General features: G+C 46.5%; 2 protein-coding genes across 2 annotated transcripts in view; one reads left to right on the forward strand and one right to left on the reverse strand.

Annotated features, from left to right (window-relative positions):
• Snd1 (staphylococcal nuclease and tudor domain containing 1) overlaps positions 1-27,701 on the forward strand; it is a 401,581-nt gene that overhangs the window by 317,829 nt on the left and 56,051 nt on the right. The window lies entirely within an intron of this gene.
• Positions 24,972-26,930, reverse strand: Lrrc4 (leucine rich repeat containing 4). The gene has a single exon (XM_038320024.1). It carries the CDS (start codon positions 26,928-26,930, stop codon positions 24,972-24,974), a length of 1,959 nt encoding a protein of 652 aa, XP_038175952.1.

Consider the following 27,701-nt stretch of genomic DNA (forward strand, 5'->3'; position numbering starts at 1 on the left):
TGGTCAGCTGAACTTAAATGGATTTTTAAAATGAAAGTGACCAATGGTCTGTTGTGAAATGCTTTGGTGCATGAAATAAGATTATGAGCAAGGTTGGGAATTAACAGCAGAGATCCACTAAACCTGGCCCGAACAACAGGGTTTCATCGTCACAAGGGGACAGCTCATTCTCAGACTCATCTTCAGTATGTTTTAAGGACATCTTTTTCTTCTTTGTCACTGAACAAAAACTTAGTAACATGTGAAGTGTCAGACCTGGGTCCTCATTTCCATTTCCTACCCGATCTCTAAACAAGGCCCGTCTCGCTGTACTGCAACTCACTGGGAACAGTGTTTCTAGTGTTGTTCGGTACAGCAGTCCTGCGACATTTCATTGTTTCAGTTGTATAAAGGTTGTACTGTTGGTTACTGTGAAAATGAAATGCGTATGTAAATACTAGCGCGGGGCCTCGTAGACGTAAACAGGTCATGAACAGCAGTGTGCAGCATCGTTTTATTACTGACATTAATTCTCTATTGGTTTTGCTAATGTGGGATTCAAACTCCAATGTGGATAAAACACTATGCCCACATAGTACCATTGTGGTGGTTTGATATAGGTGCTTGTGCTATGAATAATATTCATATTAGAATCAACCAAAAGTAATGTTCCATCTTCTGCCTCACTCCCAGACCTAAGCCATTGTCAACAAATGTGAATATACTATCCACCCCAATCTAGCCTTGTGCCATGGCCGACACTCTTGTCAGTTACAGCATACCTTGACCTAGGGCTTTGATCCTTTTCCGAGTTCTTCGAAGCTGCTCCCAATTGAGCTGAGCATGGTGGCATATAATCCTAGCACTTGGTAGGCAGAGGCAGGCGGATCGTTTGAGTTAGAGACCAGCGTGCTCTGTTCAGACCAGGAAGGGCTATATAGTGAGACCCTGACTCAGAAGGAAAAAAAAATATTTTTTTTAAAGTTCCTACCAATTAGATAGATTTGGAACTTGAATGGAAGCACATTTGCCATACTTCATCTAAGTTCTCAAAAGAGCTTTGGGCATGAGCCAGCCTTTTTTTCTAAGTAAGATAAGACCATACCATTTTGTCTCTGGTTCTTCATGTCCCATACATCAAAACCGTTTTCTTCTTGAGCAGTACCACTTTCACTGAAAAAGCAAAGGGCTCCCCCAGGGTGTTAACCTTTGCAAGAGGGCTTTTCTAGATTTGACTATGAACTGATAAGGCCAACCATCACTACAAGAGGGAAGAGCCAGTCACTTACAGGTGTCTGAGAAATAATGGCTAAGGATCTTCCCTACCTAAACCACCATGGGGGTTCCCTGCTTCCCTCTACTTACATAAGAATCCTGCCCTTGTGTGACCCCTAGGGTCATAGCAACTAGAGAGGGAGAGAAGGACGGCCTTCTAGACCTTCCTCAGATGAAGCCGCTGTGCTGCTTTGGGCCCCATCCTTCTGCCCCACAGCCACAGCGGTCTAAGTTCACCATATGTTTGTCCTGGGTGTGTATTAAATTGGAAGACTTGGAACCTAGCAAAATGCCAGCAGGAGCCCTAAAGAAAGATCTAGGTGTTAGCCAGGACAGAAAGGGATGGGAAAAGAACGTCAAGTAGAATTGTCTGGAACCATCACTATAGACGTGATAGCTGTCCTCTGAAGCAAGGATGAAAGGAGTGTACTGGAAGCCCTTTTCCCGTGCGCTTTTTCTTCCCAGGTTAACACTGTGCTTTCCTTTTCTCCATTTCCTGTCTGATGATACTGTAGAATTATTTATAGTGGTAAAGACAGAAGTTGGCTAGAGACGGGAGATGATGCAGCTACTACAGATCCTTCCCATCTCTTCCCACACGGCTCCATGTGCCACTTTACTTTCCAGGTCTCTAGAGCGCTCATGGTACAAGGGTGCTCAATGTGAAACCACTGACCTGGGCCTTATGGGAGCGCTGTAACCTTATATGAGGAAATGCAACAAACAGGCCATTGCCACTGATTGGATATGGATTTTTGGCCTGGCCAACTGCCACTTGGTAATTTTAGAATAGGGTCACTTTCAGAATAGGAGGATTCCTTGTAGGAGGGGAACTAGTTGCTTCTTATTGCCATGCCTTCCTATGGCCGTGTGCCCCATCTCTTGAGTGTATGACGCGTTCTCAGCCTGCCTGGCAGAGAGAACCAGAGTTCTCCCCTCAGCTTCCAAGACTGCAGATGTGGCCATTTCCAAATGCCTGGGGTGCACTTAAGTTCTTATTCCTTCTCATCTCAGCACCTCTGCTCTCAGCACATCAGCAGCTTTGTAACTTGCATTTAATTTTCCTCTGTGTTTTGGCCTTTCAGGTATTTGTGGAAGAAGGTGGGGATACTGGTGAACTGGGGGGGGGGGGGGGTCACTGTTTTCAGAATTATGAAGTTATACCTGAGTCATAGTTTCCAGAGAACCATTTAAGCAAGAGTACCAGAAGCATCCTGACGGTTCTTGCTGTTTTCATATGTCAATTTTAAGTCTGGATTCTGTTTCATATGGTACATTGACCACTACATCTGAAAAACTGGGGTTACTAAGCTCTCTTCTTCCTTACTTCCTTAAGAATGCCAAATAACGGGAATGCTCAGACATGGGGGATTTCCTCAGGAGACACTGGCCCCAGGAGATACCTAAGAGTGTTAGTGTCTTGAAAAGGTAGTGCTGGCCACAGGTTTTTTTCTTCTCACCAGCAGCTCAAAAATTAGGAACCAATTGATGGAATAACAGAACTGTTATCTGGAGCTGTGGATAATTCCGTACTCTATTGGGTTAAACATTGGTCAGTATTTTCCCTTTTCTCTGGTATCAAATCTTTGTGCTGTGTTTACTTTTTCTAGATGAGCAAGGCAGTGGTTGGGTCCTGGTAGCAATGTATTTTAGTAGACTCTAACCCAGAGGACTTAGTAGTTCTCATAATACTCCTTGTAATTAACTTGTTGAATGAAGCTCTAAACTAAAGATGCAAAGCAGACACTAAATATTTTATCTTCCTCTTATGGGTGCTACGCCCATGAATCTAATGCTCCTTTTCCCTGGTTGTCTGGATGAGACCATATTTGCATATCTGTCTTCCTGCCTCTGTTAGGGCTTACTAGTGATTGTCCTTGAAGCTGTGGATTCTTGCTTTTCCATACAAAATAGTCAGTGGCTAAGATACCCCAGCTCAATACCTCTAAAGAATGGCAACTTTAGAAATTCCTTGGAAGCCCTATGATGTTGCAGTGTATAGGCTTTTAGCCTTATGTCAAGGGCAGTTGTATGATTTATTGAGCCCCATCGCCCTGCAGAAGTACAGCAACATGTGAAAAGCAGGTAGAGGTGTGAGGTGCTCTGTGCCTAGACCTTGAAAGCATGAGGAAGGGGGCTGGCCCTTCATGACACGGTCACAGGGGCACCAAGCATGCCTACACCACTCCAGGAAAAAGCAGTTTTTCATGGCCTGGACTTACTTACTTCATCCTTCTTTTCATTTCTTTACCTATTCCCCTTGTGTTTCTGTAATTTGTACAGTATCGTTTAAGGGTGTTAAAGAGATCAATAGCAATTCACCTTTTCCCTTATTGATTAAAGTGATGGCAAGGAAAAATGGCAGGCAATACCAATTCATTTATCATAAGTTATCCATTTCCTCCTATGCAGCCACTATCTGCTTGTTGGGTTGCTGATCTGCAGTTGGCATTACTTCTGTTTCTAGGCTGCCTTAATGAAAATGAAAGCACCATTATGTTTGGCTCTTCTAATCAAAGATGGGCACAAAAGAGGGAGAAAATACAAAGAACAATAAAATTGCTTTGGGATCTGCTCTTTGACTTCATGGCTTATCTGAGGAGCTTGACACATGTGCTGTGCCATGAAAAATGGCAGCTTTGGCACCGGTTGCTGAACATTGCTCTGTCACTCAGAAGCACCCCCCCCCCATTTTCCCAGAAGTACATACCATTCTTTTATTGTCTATTTGCTATAGAATGAAATTGTGTATGGTGAATGAAAAGGCCATGACCCCTGTGGATGGCTCCGGTTTTGCTGATGGTGTAAAGGTTTAGCATTCCTCTGTGGCTTTTCAGCGCTAAGTGGTCTCATCTTTGAAAAATGTGAGGTGCCAGGGATGATGTCAGGAGGCTTGAGACATGAAGGAAGGGTTCTTATGATAAAGGGGTTTTGTGTCCACGTAGGTATAAAACACAGAGGAGATTCTTATCAGCTTCTCTTGACTCTAGAAATAACCATGGAATAAGCATGTGTACTTGTGTGTGCTGTTTGCCTTCACTGGTCATACCTTCTGACTGTCACTTGGAAGAAGTGACAGGAACATGTTTTAAATGTGCAGATTAAGCCGTTTCACAACAAAGTGCTCGTTTTTAAAGTTCAGTGTTGCCCATGGTAACATACCTGGAGAAAGACTGGTTTTAATCCCAGGACTGGAAAGAGGGAAGTCAGTACCAACTACAGGGCCAAGACTTGGTTAACCCAGCTGCTGCGTTTCTCTTTTAGAGAGATGAAGATAGGGATGTTGTTGCTTCTTACCAAAAATTCTCACTGCAGCTGGACAGTACTCCTTTCCACCCCTCCGTCCGTGCGTGCTGAGGTTCACTGCTATCATGCAAAGTAGGCTAATTCCCAGAAACATCTTCCTGGGTTAAGTTTTGGTGGGGAAGTAATATTTGGGGGGCTTCCTGGAGGATAGCCCTGCTTAGCCACTTACCTGAGTATGTAGTTACTGGCAATCTATGTGGAATGGTGGTCCCAGGACTGGCTGCTGGTTGATGTCAGGGGACTGCAGTCTTTCATGCTAGCCCGGCACCCAGCCAGGCTTGTCCAGAAGAGCACTGCCACCTCAATCATGCTTCCTGAATGCTAGTGGATCGAGGTCACTATTTTGGATGTTCCTCTTCCAGTGGGGAGACGTCACTGAACCCTCAGTGTGACTATGTGATCTGTGGGTGGTAGGTCTGGAGAAGGCAGCCAGCTGTCTGTGAAGTTGGTTAATTACATGTGAGGCTGGCAGCAGGATGATTGTTCTTTTCCCATGAATCATTAACAAACCAGTGTCCTGCATGGATGTGGTAAGGGGAACTCTTCTTCCTCAGCTTTGTTCAACAGCTTTGCTTTTTAAGCCAAAGCTTTATAAATAGCTGGAGATGATGAAGGAAAAAAAAAGGAAATGAAGACTATATTTCCATGTAATATGTTTTTCTCCTAATTGGAAAGTAGCGCCCCCCGCTTTCGCATCATCTTGGCAGCCACAGTACAAAGGTTCGAGGTTTGCCATGGGTAGGAGGTGCTAGTGGCTCAGCTCCTAATACAGGCAGCAGGCTACAGACTGGGCATGACTTGGAGATGCAGCAACTAGTGCAGCAGATGGCACATCGTCTTGCTCCACTGGGGCTTGAGACTCACACCATCTTCTTCCTCCAGCCAAGGCAGCCTCATTCCTGCTAGCCCTGAATACAGAAAGCATTTCTGGTTTTTTAGAAACTCCATTTTTAGACAAAGATGGAAGAAGGCAAAGCAAATATAATACAGGAAATTCAATCTCATTATAAACATTTCCATGTCAAACAAACTAAAATAGAACTTTCTCTTTGTTGGCCAGAAAAATTTAGAATAGCAATCTACATTTTTCCATAGAGCATCGAGTGCAAAAAAAAAAATTATAAATAGAAGTAAGTATGACCCATTCAGCTCCAAGGACTTGAGCATAGGCTTCATAATACTGAGTTAGAGCATTTCGTAGCTAGAATGGCTCCCGAGGTTATAGAGCCCAAGCCAAGCATTTTGTCGCAGGTGAGACAACTGAGGAATGAAGTTAAATCACTTGAACACATTCCCATAGTTTCCACACTGCCATCTCCTCCACAGTACCTCTGAGGCAGCAGCCACCATCCCTAGTCATCCCGCTGAAGTACAAGTAATACGAACGTGACAGCAGTGTCTACAAAGGAGTGGGTGTGTGTGATGAAGCAGACAGAAGAGGTAAACAAGGGAATTTTCTTCAGATTGCTTTACTTCAGTGAGACAAGGACAAGAGGCTCAGTCCACAGAGAAGTCACCTAGGCCAGAGTTGCAGAACTAACAGCACACAGGATCAGAAAATTTGCCAGAGGGAGAAGAGGGCAGGTATGCGACTGAACTGGAATTTTCCATGCTTTTTGGTGTACAGTTGTAGAAAAGTTGCTGTCTGTTCAGGCCAAAATGTGAACTTCAGGTGCACCCAAAGGAAACCCTAAGGAATATTAAACTGCTGTCCATCGGGGCATTATTGTCTTCTTCTTTTTGCAGGGTCAGGAGCATCTTATTTTATTTGGATTTTTATTTAAGAGATTGGGGAAAGTTTAACTTGCCTAGCTAGAATGTCCTTAAAGTCCCTGACTCAGGTTTGACACATAGTTCCATCCTTGTCCCCGGTATCATATGTTTAGGGACCTGTTCCTTCTGTCCTCACAGAAGGCCTCTGGAGAGCTATGCCACGTTGTCAGAGTCTGGATGACTTTCTCACTCCGTGCTGAGATTATACCCACCCCCGCCATCTTCTCTATCTTCTTTTTTGTCTTTTAAGGGGTTCTCAAGTGGGGGAGGAACAAATCACATTTTCCAGCAATTTAATTTTATTAGCTGATTTTTCCCCCTTTTTCAAAGCCTAGCTAAATGGAGCTAAACATACACACAGGGCTATATTTAGTTCTGGTGGTGTGGTAGAGTAGAGAAGGCACAAACAGAGGTTTATCTGCTACCTAGTAAACATAAGGAGGTGTCAGGGCTGGAGAATTCAATAGTAATAATAAGCATTTATACGGTGCAATGACAACTTTGATACAGGGCATAATTTTCTGGGGATTGCTATTAATTGTAACTCTGCTGTGAGCGGCCCCCTGGAGAGGGCCTTGGAACACCATGCAGAGTTAAGCTATATTAAACATCAATTAAAATAGTGTAAAATAGCAACTGAGCAAAATACGCAAAGGTCAAAGTAGCTGTAAACATGTAGACAGGCAGTAGGATATGAGGGGTTAGGACCTAGGGAGCTTACTGCCCTGATGAATTGATGTGGTCAGTTATTAGCTTCTTCAGGGATCCAGGATTATTGGGTTGTGGAGCTCATTGGCTTCCTAAGTTCAGTTCTTGCACAAAGGAATTTCAGAAACAACTGCTATCCAGCAAGAGATGAGATAAGACAACCAGAGTCAAGTGATGCTAGCACAGTTTTCTGTATTGGAAAGGTTCTTCATTCTGTGCTGTCCAGTATTTGACCACTAGGCACATGCAGATACTAAACACATGTGATACTCTTGTGCGCGCGCGCGCACACACACACACACACACACACACGAAATGAATCTGTAGCTATGTCTTAGTAGTAGAATATGACTAGTAGCTACCACGTTGGACAGTGCAGGGCCCCAGATCACTCATACTTTTTAAAAATCCCTTACTCCTCTTATTCTTTTTTTTTAATCTGATGTGTGTGAGTGTTTTATCTACATGTATGTCTTGTACACTACATGCATGTCTGATGCTTGCAGAGGCCAGAAGAGGGCATCAGATCTCCTTGAACTGGAGTTATAGGTAGTTGTGAGCCACCGTGTGGGTGATAGGAATTGTTCCGCTGCAAAAGCAGCAAGTGCTTTTAACCACCAAGCCGTCTCTGGCCACCTCCTCATGCCCTTTACTTGAGAGCATCTTTCAGTATCAAGAAAATCATCTTTGGCCTTGTATTTGACCCCCTTTCACCCAAAAGGCACTAATCATGCTTACGCTAGGTGTTTCCTGTTTTCCCAGACATAAATAGGGAGTGGCCACAGAACTGGGTCAAAGCCACAGGTCTGCAGAATTGTTACTGCCAACAGAATATGTGACTCAGTTGCTGTGTGTGACTTTTTGCTTCCCCAGAGCATTTGGAGTGCAGGTCATCAGGAACGCTCATATTCATTGGTCCCTCTGGCCCCTAAGCTACAGGTACCTTTTCCCGTGGCTCTTTTAGCACTTGTTGAATGTTAATGAATCCACTGATGGGAGTGTTACGGTGTGGTGGAACACTAGACTCCTAATCAGAAATCCCATTTACCAACTCTGACCTCCAAGAGATTTGATCTTCCCCAGTAAACATGGCTGTTGGACTAAATGACCTTTACACATTGACAATGAAGGAAAGAAACGCAGAGAAAGACTAAAGCTCTGTGCCTCTGCACAGTGTCCCTGTTCGCGTGTCAGCCTGAATTGAAAGTTGCCCTTACCTCAGCACCACACTCCACCACCACCATCAGGCTTCACCTGGGTTTCGTATCCCTGAAATACACTTCTAAGTTCCTGTCCAGCACCCAGATGTCCTGCGGCAAGCTGGATGGCATCATCGTCTCCTTTGGTTATGGTACACATGTAACCTTCAAGGAAATCAAGAACAGCCAACCCTTGATTGCTTTGGGTCATCCTCAGATATATCATATATAAAATTTTGGCTCGTTATTGACTTGGGTCCACAAAGCGAGAGGGATGTAGAAGTTACCTGCAGTATTCAGGTCTCAGATGCTGACTTAGTGGCTGTTAGCTAGGCCCTCTCCACCCAGCAGTAGAAAGTCACTTCTCCAGAAATTGTCCCTGGCCTCCCAGAGCCCCCGTGGAGCTGCCAACACTGCACAGCTCACAAAGGGCCCTGTAGCATCTCTAATTGAGGAGCTGGTGAGCGGCCGCCTTCAGTGGAGGTATTTTTAGCTACAGTGATACAGCCTCATCTTTTTGCAGGATGTTTTGTTTAGTTATTTCCTTAAATGAAATAAATAAGTAGAATTGAAGACTGTACTACTTATATACCCCAATGCCAACACCCAAGAAGTTTTGGTGCACCCCCTCACCACAGCCTATGTAATTAATCCTCTCTGAGACCCAGGTGCTGGGGCACAGCATTAGTCAGAATATTAGATAGAGCACGTAGCTAGCAAAAAGAAGAGAAATACTGCAGTCTGGCCTAGTGTCGGTGCTGAGGGCTCTGCAAGCAGCGTGGGCAGCTGGGAACCACCCTCCTTTCAGGCTGCTTGGGCCTTTGATGTATCTGATGCATCAAGTGAGTGGGCTTCCACTCCTGAGCAGAAGCATCCTTGCACTACACAGGATTTCATTCTGTGGTTTGCTGAGGTTTGGCGGTGGGGACAAGGGTTGGGATTTTTTGTTCGTTTGTTGTTTTATGTTTTTATTTTCCTTGTCTTTATTCTATCTGTGACTTGTCATGCTTTCCTTGTGTTTGGTTTAGTTTGGTTTTAGTGTTTGTGTTTACTTGTTTTAGGCTTTGATTTGGGGGTTTTCTTGTTAGCATGTTTTATTGATAAAGGAATAGAGGATATTCACAGCACTTGCTTCCGACCCCACGGCAGGGATTCTTCACTCTGGAAACACACAGGTCAGGGAGGCATAAGAAAGCTACTACTGTTTGGACCTCCCTCCAGAGAATCTAGCTTGATCAACCACCAGTTTGGGGGTTTTTATTTTTCCCAAGTTTCCCAGATGCATTAGCTGATACCAAGGGAACACTTTGTTAATTTAGGTAGGTGTGATAATAACATTGTGGTTATGTAAGGAAATGACCGCATATTTTTAGACATGCATACTGAAGTACATAAAGTGGCACCATGTCTAGGATATACTTTAAAACACTGAAGCAGAGAAAATGGGGAGAGATAGAAGGGCAATGAAGACTTTATTGAATCTACATGATGGGTATGTGGAGTACTTCCTACTATTCTACTTTCAGGGTTTCAAGTCTTTAACAGAAGTTTTTTTTTTAATTATTTATTATGTATACAGTATTCTGTCTGCATGTATGCCTGCAGGCCAGAAGAGGGCACCAGACCTCATTACAGATGGTTGTAAGCCACCATGTGGTTGCTGGGAATTGAACTCAGGACCTTTGGAAGAGCAGGCAATGCTCTTAACCACTGAGCCATCTCTCCAGCCCCTTTAACAGAAGTTTTTGTATAATTAAAATGTTTTTAGATTTTTTTTAATTCCCAAAGGAATTCCAGTATACATCTAAGGTTAAGAACTATAGGCATATTGGGAGATTGAATTTGGACCACCATGCCCTAGCCTATCAGCTTAGACTTTGTTCATGACTGTGGATTTCTGTCAGCAGAAACTTGATCTCTCCAGCTCATAAGCAGTTCACAATCTGGTGACGGGATGAACACAAAAGATTAGAATTCAGGAGTAACCAAGTAGACAGCTTCATGCCTTCCACCTTCTCTCTACAATGAGCATGGAGAGCCGCTGTACCTTGGGGTTCACCTTGCCAGTGCTGCATGCTCCATCCTGAGAACTTCTCTGACCACACCAGGGAAGTTAGCGCTGATTGCACCTACACTGTGACACATGGTAGAAGATAGTTCTCCTCTCCTTGAAGCACTTTACCCAACGCCATTTGGATACCACTGGTGTGAGCTGAAGTTTGTACCCAATTTCCATTCCCAGAAGTCCGTATGCTCTCAGCTGTGTCTGTCTCCCCTCTCTCTCCTCCCCTTCCCCCCATGCTATGTGTGTGTGTGCACGCACTCCTTTGTGTCCTCAACGTTGTTCCAACTCTCAAGTGCTATTTTATTTTGTTCTGGCTGCTTAGCAGGTGAGACCATCAGCAGCTTGTACAGCCAAATTAAATGGAGTTCTGGAGTCAGGCTGGAGCTTCTAGCCTACATTTGCACCATGGCCTTGATTAGGACCCTGGCTAGGCACCTTTTCAGTCAGAGGCAAGCTGTTGGCTAATCTTTACTCAGGGGGCCTTGTTACTTACACCTGAGCATTTAGCTAATCTGTGTGTCATTACAGGGTCCTACAGAGGGCTGTGAAACTACAGATGATATAGGTCACTTGTCAGCCTAGAATAAATACTGTTTTACCAGGGTATTTACTAAGAGCATGGCTGCCAACTCCCAGGGCAGTCCTTTTAGCAGATTTCTGCCTAAGAAGTGTTGAGGTCATCTACCCACCCTGTGCTTGTGCCAAAGGACTGGGTCATCTCTGGCTCCCTGCAGGGTTGAAAGTCAGTCTTGGCCCTAACAATCAACTCATATTGCCTGTGTTCACAATCCAAGCTGTGTGATTTTCTCCTGTCCTCTCCTAAAAGTGCACTGCAGTGGGTACTCTACAAACCCATGATATACCCTGTACTGTATTTCTCCACAGGACTTTTTGAGCAGATGGAAGCTGAGATTTCTTCTGCTTCTGGCTTGCTCTAAGCACACATTCCTGCCATATATACCCGCCTGCTGTCATCCCTCCCAGCCTAGCCACGTTGGGTGTGCTTCATAATCTCAAGGGCATGCATCACGTCCTTATTGTTCTCTTGAACTTGGCATATCCCTGGCCACAGAACTGGTTCTACAAAGGCATACAAACAAATAAATCAGGAGTGCTGATTGGTTCTTGTCAACATCTGGAAAGAAGGAATCTCAGTTGAGGAATTACCACATCACATTGCCTTTGGACATATCTGTGAGCCATTTTCTTAATCACAGAGCCATGTAGAAAGGCACAATCCACTGTAAGCAGTGCTATCCATGGGCGGGTAGTCCTGGGTTATACAAGAAAACTTGCTGAGCAGCATGTTAGCAAGTAGCATTCTTCCACTACTTCAGTTCCTGCCTCCAGGTCCTGCCCTGCCTCCTCAGTGAGGCATTGTGACACACATTGACTGGGAAGTGTAAACAAATAAACATTTTCCTCCTGTGTTTATCACAGCAACAGGAAAGCAAACTAGGATACCAGGAAAAGGCTAAGGCCAGGGTTGCAGTCGCACTGAGCTGGAAGCCTCACTTAAAACTGGTCCTTCTTTGACTTGGGCCTGCGAACCTACCCTAGGGCAATCTGGAGTCGCCCTGTGTTCACCAAGAAAGGAGCCTGTGGCTGACTGGGAACAGTCTCAGAGAAAGAAGCAGTTTGGTTCTCCTTGTTTCTGACTCTGTTTCTCCTGTTTGTTATTCTTGGGTCCTAGCCATCATTCCTTTCTTGACTTCGCCTCCGAAGGTGCTACATTTGTAAAGGTGCTACATTTGTAAAGGTTCTCCCTTATTTTCTAGCACAGCCATTTACACCTGGCTAGCTCTCTTAGCAGTGACTCCGACCGAACCAGAAGGAAAACTCTGGGCAGTAGTTCATGCTTCTTTTGGCTATGAGTCTTACCACTCTTCTCCTTGCCTTTCCAATCTAAAAAAGAGCTTTCTAGTCTCTTGGATGATTTTAAAACCATGAAGTCCCTAGTGTCAGCCCTGGAGATTGCAATGTGACCTAAAGTTTAAATGCTAGCATCTTTTTTTTCTAGAGCAAAGGTGGATTAAGGGAAAGTGAAGGTGGGAGAGGTTCCAGGAGAAAAATACCTAAACCTGCACCTCAAGAGAAGGAAGCATTGCCTCAGGAGTCTTCAGTAAAAGGAACCAAACTATTGCCTCACTCCCTAAGCAGCCTACAGTTGACTCCTCCACACAAGGGAGCAGAGCCCTTTGTATTCCCTCCTTAGGTGATGCTGAGACAGATACCCAAGGCCCACTGCTTTTCGTCATTGAACACTAAAGTAGAGCGTAGATAAATATATCTATGGACAAGAGCTTACTTTTCCTTTCAGAGATAGTGATGAGAAAGAATAATCCACGGGTGACTCTCCAATCCCCAGAATGACAGTTTTAAACTCTAGCTCAAGGAATGCTTGTCTGCCTCCAGCCCCTAGATCCTATGCCTCACATCCCACCCTTCAGTAGCAGAGGAACCTGCCACAGCAGTGAGAAACAGGCAGGGCCAGGCACTGTGATACCAGACAGCTTCCCACCCTCTCGGTATCTTGTCAGACTTCAAGCTTTAAGTCCATATTTGTGCTCTGCCTACTTGGCTGGCTGTTCTTGCACTTGAGCGGCTTGTTTGCCTGGACAGGTCCAAGCTGTCTGAGCCATCAGCAGCTGCACCTCCTCCCTCGTGCCTTCTGTCTGAGCCAACCTTGATTCACAGTAGTGCAGATGGCCCCAGCCGTACCCAGAGACGTCTGCCACTCCTATCCCCTCTCTTGCCCTTTTTCTATGAGATGAGGGGGCTGGCTGAACCAAACTTGCCTACAGGTCAGCCTGGGCCAAGATGAAGACAACTCATGGCTAGTTCATGTTCTAGTACATACATTAAGCTTCCTCCATGATTTTAAAGACAAAATGAACTGAACCCAAGGGACAAGGACAGGCCCAGGCTCAAGTTCATTCTGTGTGAGAAATGCTTTCTAGCTTGTGTGAGCACTAATCTAGTCTTGCAAAGAACCTTAGCAGCACTCACTCTCCCTCCCAAGGACTAGCGAGAGCTGGAAGAGAACCACCGAGGGTAGTGTCAGAGGTGCCTCTCTTTGTCTTCCTTCTCCAGCCGCTGCAGGCTCTGGCGGTTTCTCGCAGCGCTGCTCATCACTGTTACACTGCTGGGCAGCAGGGCTGTAAACTGCATAGGCGATCCTAGTCTGTCGGGCTCTGCCTGAATGAGACCTCCCAGGCATCCCTGAGAACAGCTCTGCTGAAGCCGGAAAAGGCTTCCATTCCCCGGCTGCTGCTGAGGAGGCGCATAAACCCTCAAGGTAAACCCCTCCTATGGAAGACTTTCAAGGTGAAGATGGTTTCTACTCTGTTTGCTGTAGGGCAAGGATAGTTTCAGTCATTGGAAATGATAAAATATTTTAGCAGCTAATGACCAGTAACATCCTGACTTAAAAAAGACAGAGGCCTGGAGAGGCACGTGCCTGTGTTCTGCACCCGTGTGTACTCGCAGCTGAGGTCATGCTCATGGAGTGGGGTTAACAGACCTTGTTCTGCTGAGATGCCACAGTTACCTGCAACTGAGGACTACAGTCTGGCATCTTCTGTCTCATTTTGTACAGAGAAAGTATTCTTTGTCGAGTAGAACACCCAGGAACCTTCTTTCCTCTATAAAACCACACAGTCAGTCTCACCAGTATGGTCAGTTCTGTGTTCTTTATGGCTGCTCAAACCTCATTATCTAGAATTAGATGTCACTTTCTCTTCTTGTTACAATGCTTACTTAACCACTTAACTATAGGAAACATAAGCTACGGGCTCTTTTTAATCCATAAAATCTAGTCATGTGGAAATGCTGACTATAAGCAACCTACAGACATAATCCAGGTTGTTGAGGTGAATTCCAAGGATCTAAATAGATAGTACTTGCCATAGTCCTGAAAGGAGCCATCAGATTCACGGCCAAACCTAGCCAGCAACACATGTGACAGATACACCATCCACCCACCCATCTATCCCCAGCCTCATTATGACTCAGAATATAGCCCTGGAACGGTCAGTGCAGTGTCAGGACAACAATAAAGTTGCTGTATTCTTGTCTTGCCATTTTAGAGACTTCCAGTTCAGGGTAGGTAGGTTCTTCTCTCTTGTCACAAAGTATTCCATAAACCTGCCTTAAAAGGGACCCACAGAGGCTGGTCCTCACAGGCACCTGCACTATGCTACAGTCCTGCCTGATGCCAGAATGGACATGAGAGAGGAAACGTTAATACAACTAGACTCCCAGGAAGGTTTTCTGATGGCCTGCTACAGGGCTGCCCCTCAGGCTCCAAGGGTTGTATCCCACAAAATTTCAAACCTGAGAGTTCTGTTTTCTCGGGGGAAAAGCTGAGAAACAGTTCCCACCTGACTCTTGTCTTGGCTACAGTGGAAGCCACTGTGCTACCATGTGTCTGCCCTAGCCATTCCCCACAGATTCCATCACAGGCCAGTTCTCACCAGCAGAGGGAAGCCCTTATCCAGCTCCAGTAACAGCATCTGTATACTTGTGGAGTATAAAGACAAAAGCAGCAAGGCCTGGACTTCCAAGAGGGAAATGAAGTGCCCTTATAGGCTTGGCAGGCCCAGCCAAACCATCACTTGACTATTTGCTGCTCAGGTCCTATACCTACAGGGCCACTTGAACATGGAAAGGGAAGAGGAACTCTGTGCTTTACTCTGGCACCTGACAAGAGTTCTCTCTCCAGCAAGCCATTGCCAGTAGGGAACTGCTGAAGTAGCAATCTGAGAATCGCCCGGGAGACCCCTCCATCTCCTGCCAAGTCAAACAAACCTGCCTATGCAGTCGTGAATTGTATCTCCCAGCACAGTGCAGGACACAGCCTTACGGGAAAGTCCCGAGTGCCAACAAGAGAGGCATCTGAGGAGAAGTAATTGGTGCAAAAAGGGGCAGGGTGCCACTCAGTCATCTAAATGAAAAGGAAAAGGTCAGTGGAGCTATATGGGGCCCAGGTTGGATTGTTGACTCTGTCTTACTGTAAGCAAAGGCCAGGTAACTGTCCAGCCCTAGGCACTGCCAGCCCCTTCCAGCTGCTGACAGCTCAGCACGAAGATACACATGCTCTCAGTACACGGATGGGTTTGCATGTCAGCATGAGCCCATTTTTAGCCCTTGCCGAGGAAGGGCAGTCTATGACACAGTAATTTAATTAAATTTGCCTCCCTCCATGGCCCACATATTTGAAGAGGTTTGGGGGGAATGGATCTGGCTGAGGAAAATTACCCTGCCGCTCTGGCACTGCCCCAGAGCTGAGCCGCAGTACCATAAAGGGTCTTGCCATCCTGAATACAGCCCAGGGCATCTGTCTGCACTGCAGGCTCTCTGGCCAGGCTGCCTGCTGACACATCTGGCAAAGCAGTCTCTGGAAGCAGTCCGTCTCCATCACAGGAAAGCCAATGGGGCAAAATAAGGGGACCCCCTACTCCCCTAGTCAAGACTGGCTGGCAGTGGTTTCCACAGTAGCTAGAGCCACATCATTAGCTTCACCAGACTGCAATCTGTTAAAATAGAGATGAGCTCACACACCTTCGCTGTCCCTACAGCCTCAGTGACAGCTGTAACCCTAACCTCGGAGTTGTGCGTCTGCCCTGGGAATGCCTAATTTGGGAACTTGAAAACAATTCCCCTTCTTAAAAAAAAAAAAAAAAAAAACCCTTATTCCCACTTCATAACTTTAATACTCATCAGTTTTTATGCATTAGGCCTGCATTTAGAACACACCCAAAAGCTTCCTATACCTCTTAGCCAACCAGCTGGTGCTTCTCTCCCATGAGATTCATCAGCTTGTCAAGAAGTCCATAGGCTTTCACTGGCCATCTCCCCTGCCCCACTGAGCTGACCATCGCAGGGAATTCTTTTTGCTTATCCCCATTTTTTTTTTTTTTTTTTTTTTTTTTGGTCCTAGTCATCTGTATCAAGCCTTCAAGAGAAGAACATTCTTATTGCTTGTCTTCCTAGCTCAGTACTGAGAACACATCCTCCTTGCTGGCTAATCTCTCCTCCATAATGATAGCAGCTCCTCTGAGAAAAAGGGAATTCTCTGGCACAGTTCATCTCAACACCAGCATAACACAGGCTGTTGCTTAAGGGTGGGAATCATTAGAGTCAGGCCATTATTGAAGGGGACCGGTCTCTAGGGGAACTAGCAGAAATTACTACTCCTTAATAGATGGAAACTCATTTGCTTGAAGCCCCTGCCCTCTTCTTTCTCTTTCCCACCTCCCCTCTCTTCTCAGCTTTGAAGTTTAAAGCATCTCCACCCCATCCAAGACAGCAAATGTCTGCTAAATTAACTTGGTCAAGAGACAGCCTTGGCTGAAAGTGTCTGTTATTTTAGAATACAGAGACTTCAGGAGAAATCACCCTGAAGGCAGCACACTGTGATTAAATATATGTGATAAAATTGTTGCTAGGGCCACTTTGTTTCCCAAGAAAGGAATATTTGCCCCATGGTTCATAGTAAGTCCCCCAAGTCAGCATGAGCATTCCCTCTAAGGACCTCATTGCCGTACAATGCCAGGGAAAGCCAGGAAGGTGGAAGCAGGACTCCAGACTGGTCTGCTTCTCCGGTGGTCTTCATGATCTTGGCAAACCTCTAATAGGATTTAGCCTTCCAGGGCTGGAGAGATAGCTCGGCCATTAAAGGCTAGGCTAACAAGCAAAAATGATTTAGCCTTCCCTATACAGAGGCAGGTGTTGTCTTAGTGCCCTCCACCAATTTAGAGAGAAAGAAAAAACCTCTTATAACAAAGGTCCCTTTTGATTATCTATTTTCTACTGCCTCTAAACCCACGTGCCCTGAAATACTTAACAGCTGAAAAGAAAGAAGTTGCCTATTGCTCAACTCTTAACTGTTTCAACTCCTGAGTAGATACCATTGGTTCCAGCACAAGTCAGAGAACTGGTGGGAAAGTTCTTCCTTCTCCCCCTGCAAAATAACTATTAGAGACTGTACGGAATTGCAAACTCCAGACGTCACCAGTTACCGTGCCATTTCCACACATGGCACCCCCTGGAGTTGAACGTTATAGTGGCCCTGCCAGGGTCTGGTCTGCATGATACTAGCAAATCACATCTCGTTGGGTTTCATCGTCTTCATAAATAAATTGGGGTAGTTCAATAAAATTCTTGACTGAATTCGGAGGACACTCTTGACTGTGATCTTATCCCTGGCCTTAGAAAAGCCCACACTCTGCCACAGTGCCCATTGCCACCTTGAGGTTAGCTAGCCTTGATAAAACCCTATGATGTAAAGATGACATGATTCTACCCAGGCAGATATGTGCTTGACCAAGGACGAGGAAGAGAGATTGAAAGAAGGGAAAGCTGTATGGCTGACACAGTGAACTTAAGTATGAAGAACTTGTAACGGGACAACACTTTCATCTTGTTATAGTCATATTTCTCTGTAGCTTCAGAACAATCTGACGTGCACACACCAGATGGAGATGTGCTTTGAGGTAACCAGTCCTCATATGGGTGCCATGTCCTTTTTTTTAATAGGAAAAAAAAGGTAGTCTTCCTTTCCCTGGCTCCTCTGGCAGTCTCTTCCTTGTGTTTTTCTTTTCCTCCTTCCTTTCATTCTTCAGACTTCCCTCTCCCTGACCTTAAAGAGATGAATTGGAAGAATGTGCTGTCATGTCTGAAGGAAGCCATTGTCAGTTCACACAGGCAGACACTAATAGGATAAAGTATTATCCGACTTCCTTTAAGTCCAGAAATTAAGTCTTCTTGGAATGGTAATAGATTATCACTTGTAGCCACTGTAGCTGCCAGGCTGCAGGAACAGGCTGCTAGTGCCTGAGACCTCAGCTCTCTATCTGAGCTATTATGAGGGATGCACTGAGCATTCCTCTAGTTAGGACCAACAGCTGACACTTGGTTTCTGGCTGAAACTGCCTATGTTGAGAACTGTCTATAACTCATTCAGTTTACCTATGGGGTATGGGGGGGGGGGTCCCTGAGTTGGAGCAACTGTCTGAATGATATTAATGATCCCAAATGAGTGGGTAGATAAAGGAAGAAATGCAGACCTTGAAGACTGGGAAGAAATAGCCGGAGGCCAGAAAAGCAAACTTTGCCCAAGGAACACTGTGTGAAGCCTTTCTCCCTCTGCATGCTGACTCACTGAGCAGGTAGAATGACTTAACTAATGACTGAAATACCACCAGCTCAGAGACAGGAAAAACCAGAGTTGAGACCTTAAAGGAACTGTAAGAGAGGCGATAGCATGCAAACCACTAGGGGTAAGAAAGAGCCGTCACTCTTAAATGGAAAGATCATTTGGAATTTCTTAGGCCCTATCATAGAGATGAGTAGACTCAAATGGAGATTATGAAAGAAAACCTGATATAATAATTGAAGGATGTCTTTATTAGTGGGTATATAAGAAGGTTGGTGGATACTAAAGAAATAAATGCATCAAGGACTCCTCTGTTGCTGTTTTATAATTTATGTGACCATTAGTCATTAGTTAGTTCTGTAACTGGATACACAGAATGAGTGAGTTTGAAAGGCTGAGTCTCACTGTGGTCCAGCAGCCCTGACACCGGGTGTTATAGTGGCCTCTCTACTCACTGCTCCCCAGATACAGGTCCCAAAGCCTCTGAGATGTGCTGCTTTCTCAAGTGCTGACTTGTTTTGACAAGACGGCTTCTCTAACATCTCCACACAGGTCTCGGCCTACTCTGTGACTCACTACAAGTATTCATAAGCACGGAATTCAGTCAGCAGAATTTCTATAGATCCTTCCTTTGAGGGTAAATAGTGAACTGTATACCTACAAAAAATGAGGACGTGGGTTTATAGCAGACCCAAGAGAGCTACCAGAGGCCAATTCAGGGTACCACCTGAAGACTGGCTTGCTTTCGCCAACAGTGGACAGCCTGCAAGAGAGGCAACAGGACTGTTGTAGGTAGGTGTGGTTTGGCCCAAGTTCTGGCAGCAAAGTTGGCATGTACCAGTGAATAAAACCTATGATCATCCTTAAGTCTAATTCTAGCTTCTCACTGGGAAAGCGAAATGCATTGTTTTCTAGCTTGGAGAGCTGATCTCCCTCCGTTCCATCTCCTCGCTCCCATGCCAGCAGTGTCACAGTGACAGGCCTCTGCCATCCCGGCTTACTAAATAAAAAAGAAAAGGAAATCTCCCTGGCTCTCCTTGTTAGCTGCATGCAGACACTTGCCTCTCTCTGTCTCTTCTATGTAGCTTCATTTTTCTCTCACTTGCTAAAATCATGGTGCTAGCCCCCTTTCTATAAGAGCCCCAGTAGCTCTCTCTGTGCCAAGAGCCTTCTCCATCTTGCTGCTTCCCCTTCCCACCTCCAGGCCTGGTAAGGTGAGGCCTTCATAGTAAGGAAGTATTTTTATCACTGACCTGGGTAGTATTGGTTCATTTGCGCCCCCGCCCCTCGTGGAGAACCACAGAGAGATGAAGAGACTAGGAAGCTCGCCATCTTGTTAAAGACCAAAACCTCCTAGGTAGAAACGTCCAATTCCAGCCCCCAGTCTTTAACATCACTATCAGCAGAAGTGCCTTTACAAAAACTGTAATCCATTTCTGGACTAAGATAGTGTGTGGGCCAGCTACAGAGTTACTTTAGGTACAGAACACAAGGCAGAGTTTTCCTGGGAAATAAAGTACAACCATATTTTCCAGCATATCTGGGCTTGTAGGTGGCATTGTCTCCAACTTCTAGATAACAGTTTTTTCTCTCTGGAATAGTGAGAGTATACGTAAGATTGAAGGATAGGGGAGATGGTGAGCACTGGTCTTTTAGACTGTATACTTATATCATCAAATAACTGCCGTATGTATGTACGTACGTACCTATACAATGTCAGCCACCCCGCTAAGTGTGAGATATACAATTTTCAATGTGCACAACAGCCTATGAAGTAGTGAAGTACATACTCATTAACTAAATACTTGTCTAAGTTAGAGCTAGGAAGTATGGAGCTAGAATTCAACCCAGGATACTGGCTCCAGAGTCTATTTGCAAACATCGTGTTCCTTAACCGCCCCTCATGTGTATGAGGGAGCCCTGGGGGGGGGGGGGAGGCAACAATGATAATGACCTACTTTTTTAATTCCTTAAACCTGCTCAAGATGTAATTTACTTATTTTAATTTAAAGCAAAGATGGAAACAGCCCAGTAGCTAAGCCATTCTTCCCCCTGCAAACGAAAGGGTGCTTTCTAAGTGGATGGAGACCAAAGGAGCCAAACTGCCTTGCAGTTTAGCTGAGGCAGGGTTTAGAAATGGCATGAACAGTGCCTGCATTAGGCGGAGGCATGGTGTGCTGAGTGCCAGCAGAGGAGATAAAACCAGACATATGTTTAGATATATAAGTGTTCTCTCTCCTTTCTCTCCTCTAATTTTAAGCCTTTACTGCTTTAGTGTATTGAAACGGTATACCCTAAATTTTGAACCCTACCCTCCTGAAATAGAAGCCCCATCCACCTAACCCTCTTGCTGTTCATAGTCACCGGCCAGTGCAGGAAGCCCAAGGCAATTGATTCTGAGCCTCCTGCCTGCCAACAATAGGAATTGTCTTGCAGGAGGGACTCTTCACGTTGTTCTACCCAGGAAGTTAAGTTGCTGGACTCAATACATGTTAACTAGCCACAGTAAACTAGTATCTGTAAGCCTTAGTGACCAGCCTGCCTACCTGCATTGATAATATGGTGCAGCATTATCACACCACAGTGTGAGGAGAAGGCGTGGAGTAGATTATAGAGATGTAACTACAGTGTGGCATCTAAAGAACTATGGCTAGTGAGCTAGCAAGATGGCACTCGTTACCAAGCCTAACGGCCTGAGTTATAGTCCTTCGACAGGCACACATGTCCCCGCACCCCACTAAACAAACAGATGTGAACATTTTAAATGAGATAAAACTAGATAGGTAGGTACAGCAGAGGACGAAGAACTAAGGTCCTGTTCTTCCATCCCAGGCTTATCAATGTTGAGCCATATAAGCAGACCACTCCTGTAGAGGTTTTCTCTAATAGACCTTGTCAGTCATCTACATGGCAAAGCTCCCCAGTCCATGGTTGGGAGGAAGGCAACTTTCTCACTGGAAACACACCAACATACCTACTTTCATCTTTCTCCTGTAGCTGCCACCCTTTGTGGGATTCTGCAGTTTCTGTCTGCCACTGGGTCTAGGACTCCAGAAGCTGTCTGTGCAGAATCCAGCGCTTATGCACACATGGAGCTCCTGTTGTCAGTTGTGGTCAGGCCTTACAGAGGAGCAGAGCTGGGTGGGATGGAAAGAGAACAGCTCTTTATGGAAGAAGAGAGCACAGAATATCTGTAGGAAGTCCCATTTTAGCTGCATATCAGCATGGAAAGAAACACATTCTTGCTAGCCAATAAGAGCCTCAATGAGAAAACACATTTGGCTTCAGAGTCAGGAGACCCGGGCTTTAGTCCCCCCTCTCCCACATTCAGTATGACCTTGGGTATGTCTTTCCATTTCTGTGGAGCTCAGTTTCCTGGACCAGAAATTTTTTTTTAAATTAGACTAATTTTCATGACCTTAAAAATTCTGTAATGAAAACTCTGTAATTCCATACTAGCCAGAGTCTTTGCTCTAATGTGTTGCTATAACTACCCCTGAAGAGCTACCAACCCACGTTCCATTCCCAGGTAACCAGCCTTACAGCTTGGCCAGCCAGGCTTGAGAATGACTAACACAGCCTTAGAGCCCCACTTCAGTGCTTCTGAGGCTCTTCCGAAAAACTGTCCCAAGCGCCTGCTTAGGGGAGGATCTACCCCAGCTGTGTAGCCAAAGAGGGTGACTCCTCTAACTGCGGAACAGTGCCAGGCCAGAGGATAGGCCCACTGGGGAAAGAGCTGTCCCTGACATACCAAGGATACTTTTGCCTGGGGTCTCCCTTCTTATCCTCCCACCCCCGTCCCTTCAGTTTCCTTCTAGAAAGCAGTTCTCCCTCCGGTTCTGAGACTGGAATATGCTCATGGGAAAACAAAGGCATTGCTCCTTGGGATTCTTCCTCCGCCTCTGTCCTCAGACCTCATTTCAGTTACTGCAGAATTTCTGACTTCCCAGACAGCTGTCACAAAAAGAAGGGGATGTTAGGAAATCAGGGCCCCACCTTGTGGTGCGGAGGCAGCAACTCTGTTGTCACTTGCCTCAGAGTGTGTGCCCAGGAAGCTGTTCCCCACAGCCCAAGTTGTGTTCTGTAGCACTAGGGGACAGAGCCGTTTCTTGAACTCCCGTCTGATCATAGCCAAGTCCCACCCTGTGCTCTGCTGCAGTTTCCTCTGTTTATTAGAGGTGGAGCAGTGAGAGGACAGAACCAACCGTTGTTGCCTGCATTGGAGTGCGTACCAGCTTAGCCTAGGCACTGATGGCCAGAAACGATCTGTATCCCTAGGACGATTCCTTTGCCAACTGCTGCAAAGTGCTACCTGCTTCTTTCCCTCCTTAGTGCCAGATAGATCACACCCACTCAGTCCTCATTCTCTGCATTAGTATAAATGTGCTGACGAGGGTCCTTGTTCATGGAGCCTCCCTGGAAGTCATCTTTCTGTGAACCTCAGAGCCAGACCCCCACCTCCTTCAACATACATCTGACGATTCAGCCCTGGGGGAAACAACACTGCCTATGGGAATTTGCAGCCAAACTACATTACTGCAGCCCTCTTACATTCAAGCCTCCCAGGGTCCTTGGGTTGAGCTGGTACTGCCTGACCATCAGGTTCTGCTGAGGTAGCAGTTCACTTCTGGCCAGGTCCCAGGAGCTGAGGCTGACCCATTTCCCCTGCTTTTCCAGGGCGTGGGGAATTTGGTTATATCCCCAACAAAGCCAGGGACTAACACACTTAGCTCGTGGAAGATGCACTGGAGTCGGGGTGCATTTATTTAAACTAAAGAAAGGTGGTTGACAGCTTTTAGCATTTTCCCACACTTTAAAAAAAATTAACATTGTCTCCCTCCCCACATCGTGCCTCTTCCCTCCCCCCCACCCCCATTATTTAAATATAAATGACTCGGCCAATACTTATAAGACTGTATAGGTTCAGGGTCTTCTTATTCAATTTAACCCTTTGGGGACATTGAATTAAAAATTGAACAATATTTATTAAAATACAAAAATACACTTTTCTCACATTACAATCAGTGTTCTTTTGTTGGCATTCCCCCCACCCATACCACCCCCTTCAAATCTGAACCCTTTATTTCCTCTTAAAGCTAAAATAATAACTGAAAGTTACATCATTAAATGGACCAGAATAACAGATCTTGCCCCTGCTTATAGCTCTCCTGGAGGTAGGCCTACCTAGGGGAGGGAAGCTTCCCTCCATGGTGCCCATTCAACAGGACTCCATGCAGAACTCAGTTGTGTGAGTCCCCTTGTCACTTTTGTTGTAACTGTGGGTTTCATACCCCCCCCCCGAACATCCTGGTTGGCAAAGGCTTCTTTAACTTGAGCCTGTGCCCTTTTTAGCTCTCTTTTTTCCTCGCTACTCATGTTCTGCCCCCACTCCATCACCACAACCAGTTGGCATCAGCGGTAATAATCCCTAATGAATCAGCATTTAGAATAGTCACCAAATCCCAAGCATGAGAAAAGCTTCCACTCCCCTAAGTTCCCCCCACTCCCAGCCTCTCCTCTTTCTCCACCTTTAAACAAACAAGATCTTTTTTGAAAAATCATAAAATGTCATCGTTGTCTACAATCATTTGTCAGATACCCGGAACAACAGGTGGACTCGGCACAATGCTAATTTATGGCCTCCTGTGAATCATCCCCTCTGCTTTTCTGCCTCCCTCCTTGCCCAGTGCCGCACCCCCTTCTGGCCACCTCCTCCCGGGAAACCCTGAATAGACACATGCCTTGCAGAGTGGGTTATGCCCAACTGCAGGAATCTGGTGCAGTGTGAAAGCATTCGACTGAGAGCTACGCCAGCTCCCTTTCTTCTACGCTGTCCTGAAGCATTGTCGGGGGAGATACATGCAAGTCTTAGGGCACAAACCCAGAGGACTTGTGCTCGTAGACAAAGAAACAACCCCTTTAAGGATTCATTTGAATTTTGGTGGTTTTCCTACTTAAAATATATTTACAGATCTATCTTCCCCTTTGCCTATGAAAGAAAAAAATTATTGCCTCTCAACATTTTGGCAGAGTACAAATTTGTGATGCTTTTTTAAATTATTTTTATAAGATAGATCTGTAAAGACAGCTCTCAGCTTAAGAAAGATGTCTGTAGAAATTGTATTCCTAGATCATGTGAAGCATCTTCTAAAAAATGACAGGTGTGATCTATCATTCCTACCCCCAGCAGTCCACACCCTGCCTCTCTAGGGGTGCTGGTTGTTGTAGCTTGTTTTGTCTGAGCAGTTTCCACCTTACACCAGTTGACTTGAGGCTCCTACCCACAACATTGCCAAGATTCCCTTCCCTCCCCCTTTAAATAGAACTTACAAGTTAGAAAATAGTTGTGTTTTAATTTTTTTTGTTTTTAAATTTTAATATAATCTTTAACCAGCCCATAGATTTAATATATAAGCATATACAAGAAAAAGTCTCTCCCCACTCTGTACAAAAGTTGCTCTTTTTTGTGCATTCTATTGCATTTTGTAAGTTTTTTGAGGGAGGGGAGTCATATTTGCGTTTCCTGTACCTTGTCCTTGGCATGGGTCTGGATTATATAAGGTTCAGAGATGGTAGTGACTGTGGGGTGCAGAGAGTTCCCCAGGCTGTTTTCTGTCCAGTGGGCCCCATGTGCTGGTTTGTAGGTGTTGTAGTTAATATGGTCATGTATTGTGGGCAACACTACTGCCCCCTCACCTGATACACCGGATGGAGCTGCTGCTGCTGCTGCGGATGCTGCTGCTGGGATGTCTTCATCCACCTGGATAATCTCTACTGTCCTAGCAGCTGTGACTGTACTCCGCTGCTGGTGCCGCTTCCGAAGTTTATAGAAGACAATCAACATGGCAGCAGCTAGGAGCGTCACTGCCACAAAGCAGCCAATGATGATCTTGGTGGTCTTCATGACTTCATCCAGGCTGGTCTGCATCTTGTCGGTGGTGTCTGTTGAGGGTACTGGCACCTGCTTGGGCACACGGGTGGTCTGAATGAGCACCGTGGTAGAGGTGGTATATGCCGGCTGGTAACCAGTGGATGTGGTGGGAACAGGCTTGTACTTTCGTGTTATGTCCTCAGGTGAGATCTCTGTGGTCTCCACTGTTACTGTGGTGAAGAAGCTGAAGTTGGGGGTGTTGAGCTCGGCCGAGCTCACATTGAGGTAGGCCGAGGCATTGGAGTTGCCTGCCACATTGGTCACCATGCATGTGTATACTCCAGTGTCTATGAGCAGCACACGAGAAAAGTTCAAGGTGCCATCATTAAGGACAGAGATCCGTGGGTGTCGGGAGGCGTGGCTGAGCACTGTTCCATTGGGCAGCAACCACTTCACAGAGGACATAGGGGGAGTCCGACACTTAAGTTCTGCCATCCGATCCTCAGAGATATTGAGGTCCCGGGGTGCATCCATGATGAAGGGAGCAGAGCACTGGAAGGCCGCCTGGTCCACCTCCACCAGGTAACGGCCTCGCATGTGCATGGGAGCATGACAGCGGCCACAGCAGGTGGAATTGGTGGGAATGTACTCCCGAAGCCACCAAGCCAGCCACAGGATATCACAATCACAGTTCCAAGGATTGTGGTGTAGGTGCAACTCCACTAGGTATCTCAGGGGAGTGAAGAGGTCATGGGGCAAAGATGAAAGGTTATTGTGAGCCAAGTTGAGTTCCACAAGGGAAGCCAGCCCATCAAAAGCATTCCTCTCAATCAAGCTGACTTGTGAGTTCATCACCCACAGTTTCTTGAGGGAGCTAAGGCCATGGAAGGACCCTGGCCTGATCTCAGGAAAGTGGTTCCCTGACATCTCAAGCTCCTCTAGCCCCACTAGGGGTGTAAGATTGGGCATATCCTTAATGTTGCACATGCCCAAGTTCAGGTACTTGAGGTTGAACAGCCCCTCAAAAGCTCCCTCGGAGATATACTCCAGCTTCTTGAGCTCCCCCAAGTCCAGACGCATGAGGGAGGGCACCCGGTTGAAGGCGTAAGAGGGGATGCTTTCAATGGGGTTGTTGCGAAGCCAGAGCTCCCGCAGCTTTGACAGGTACTCAAAGGCCCCACTGGGGATGACAGTCAGCCAGTTGTCAAACAGTTCCAGGGTGTTGAGACTGGCGAGGCCATTGAAGGCCCCCACCTCTATTTGCCTGATGGAGTTCCTGCCCAGCTGCAGGACCTCCAGGTGGTGGAGGTGCCTGAAGGTGTCGGCCTGAATCATCTGGATGTTGTTTTCCATGAGGTTGAGATACCGGGTGTTGGAAGGAATACCCTGAGGGACCTCAGAAAGGCCCCGGCGGGTGCACACCACCTTGCTGAACTGGTTACTGCAGGAACAGACGGAGGGGCAGTTCTGGGGCCCGGCTGAAGCGGCAGCAGCGATGGCTGCACACAGAATCCACACTTGCGCCGTGAGGTAGACGACGGGAAGCAGGACGGCATTCCAGGTGTGGTGCACAGTTACCTGCCACAAGAGCTTCATGGTGTGGCACGTTCATAATTCACCATCGCCTGGGATTTTGGCTTGGAAAAGAGAACCAGCCTTACCCCGGCTTAAGTGAGCTAGGAGCTCCTCTTTCCATCTGGAGAAGGAGGTGGGGAGGGGGGCGATTAGAGACGAGCAGATCGGCCTAGAAAAATCCTGCCAAACTACAGAGTGGGCCCCTCATCCACCAGCCCACCCCCGAGGCCAGCCCATAGAAAGCTAAGACTTTTTTCTCCCACGTTGCAACCATCCCCACCCAATTCGCTGTACCTACCTCGGAAGGAAAGCAGGAAAGAATTAGCGCCTTGTCCTTAAGCTTTCTCCACGGGAGCTGGGTACATCGTTCCCATTCTGACTTTAGTTTTAATTAACAAAGGGGGAAGTGGTGGGGGCAGGGAGGGCAGCGGGGAGGGGAGGGGTGGGGGAGACAAAATGGCTTCTAGTAAATCCGGAGCCGGCGAAGCCGCGGAGTTGAGGCGCGCCAGGGAGAGCCAAGGCCCGGCGGGCTATGCAGGTGCATGCCCCCCCGAGATCCCGAGGAGCGGCGCCACCAGCGCTTCCCTGCTTTGTCCTTGGACCCTGGCACCAGCTCGCTCCAGCCGCGGGGGAAGGCGCTTCATCGCCAAAGTGTGTCTCCGGCGCCCCCAGCCCTCTCCCTGGGCTGTTGCGGGGGATGGGGGTGCGGGGGCGCCCCGAAGCCGCCCAGGCCGCGCTCCCCGGCTGCTGCGCTGCTCTCCACTCCGCTTTCCCGGCGTCGGCCGCCTGGAG

Source organism: Arvicola amphibius, chromosome 2 (assembly GCF_903992535.2).
Source record: "Arvicola amphibius chromosome 2, mArvAmp1.2, whole genome shotgun sequence".
NCBI lineage: Eukaryota > Metazoa > Chordata > Mammalia > Rodentia > Cricetidae > Arvicola > Arvicola amphibius.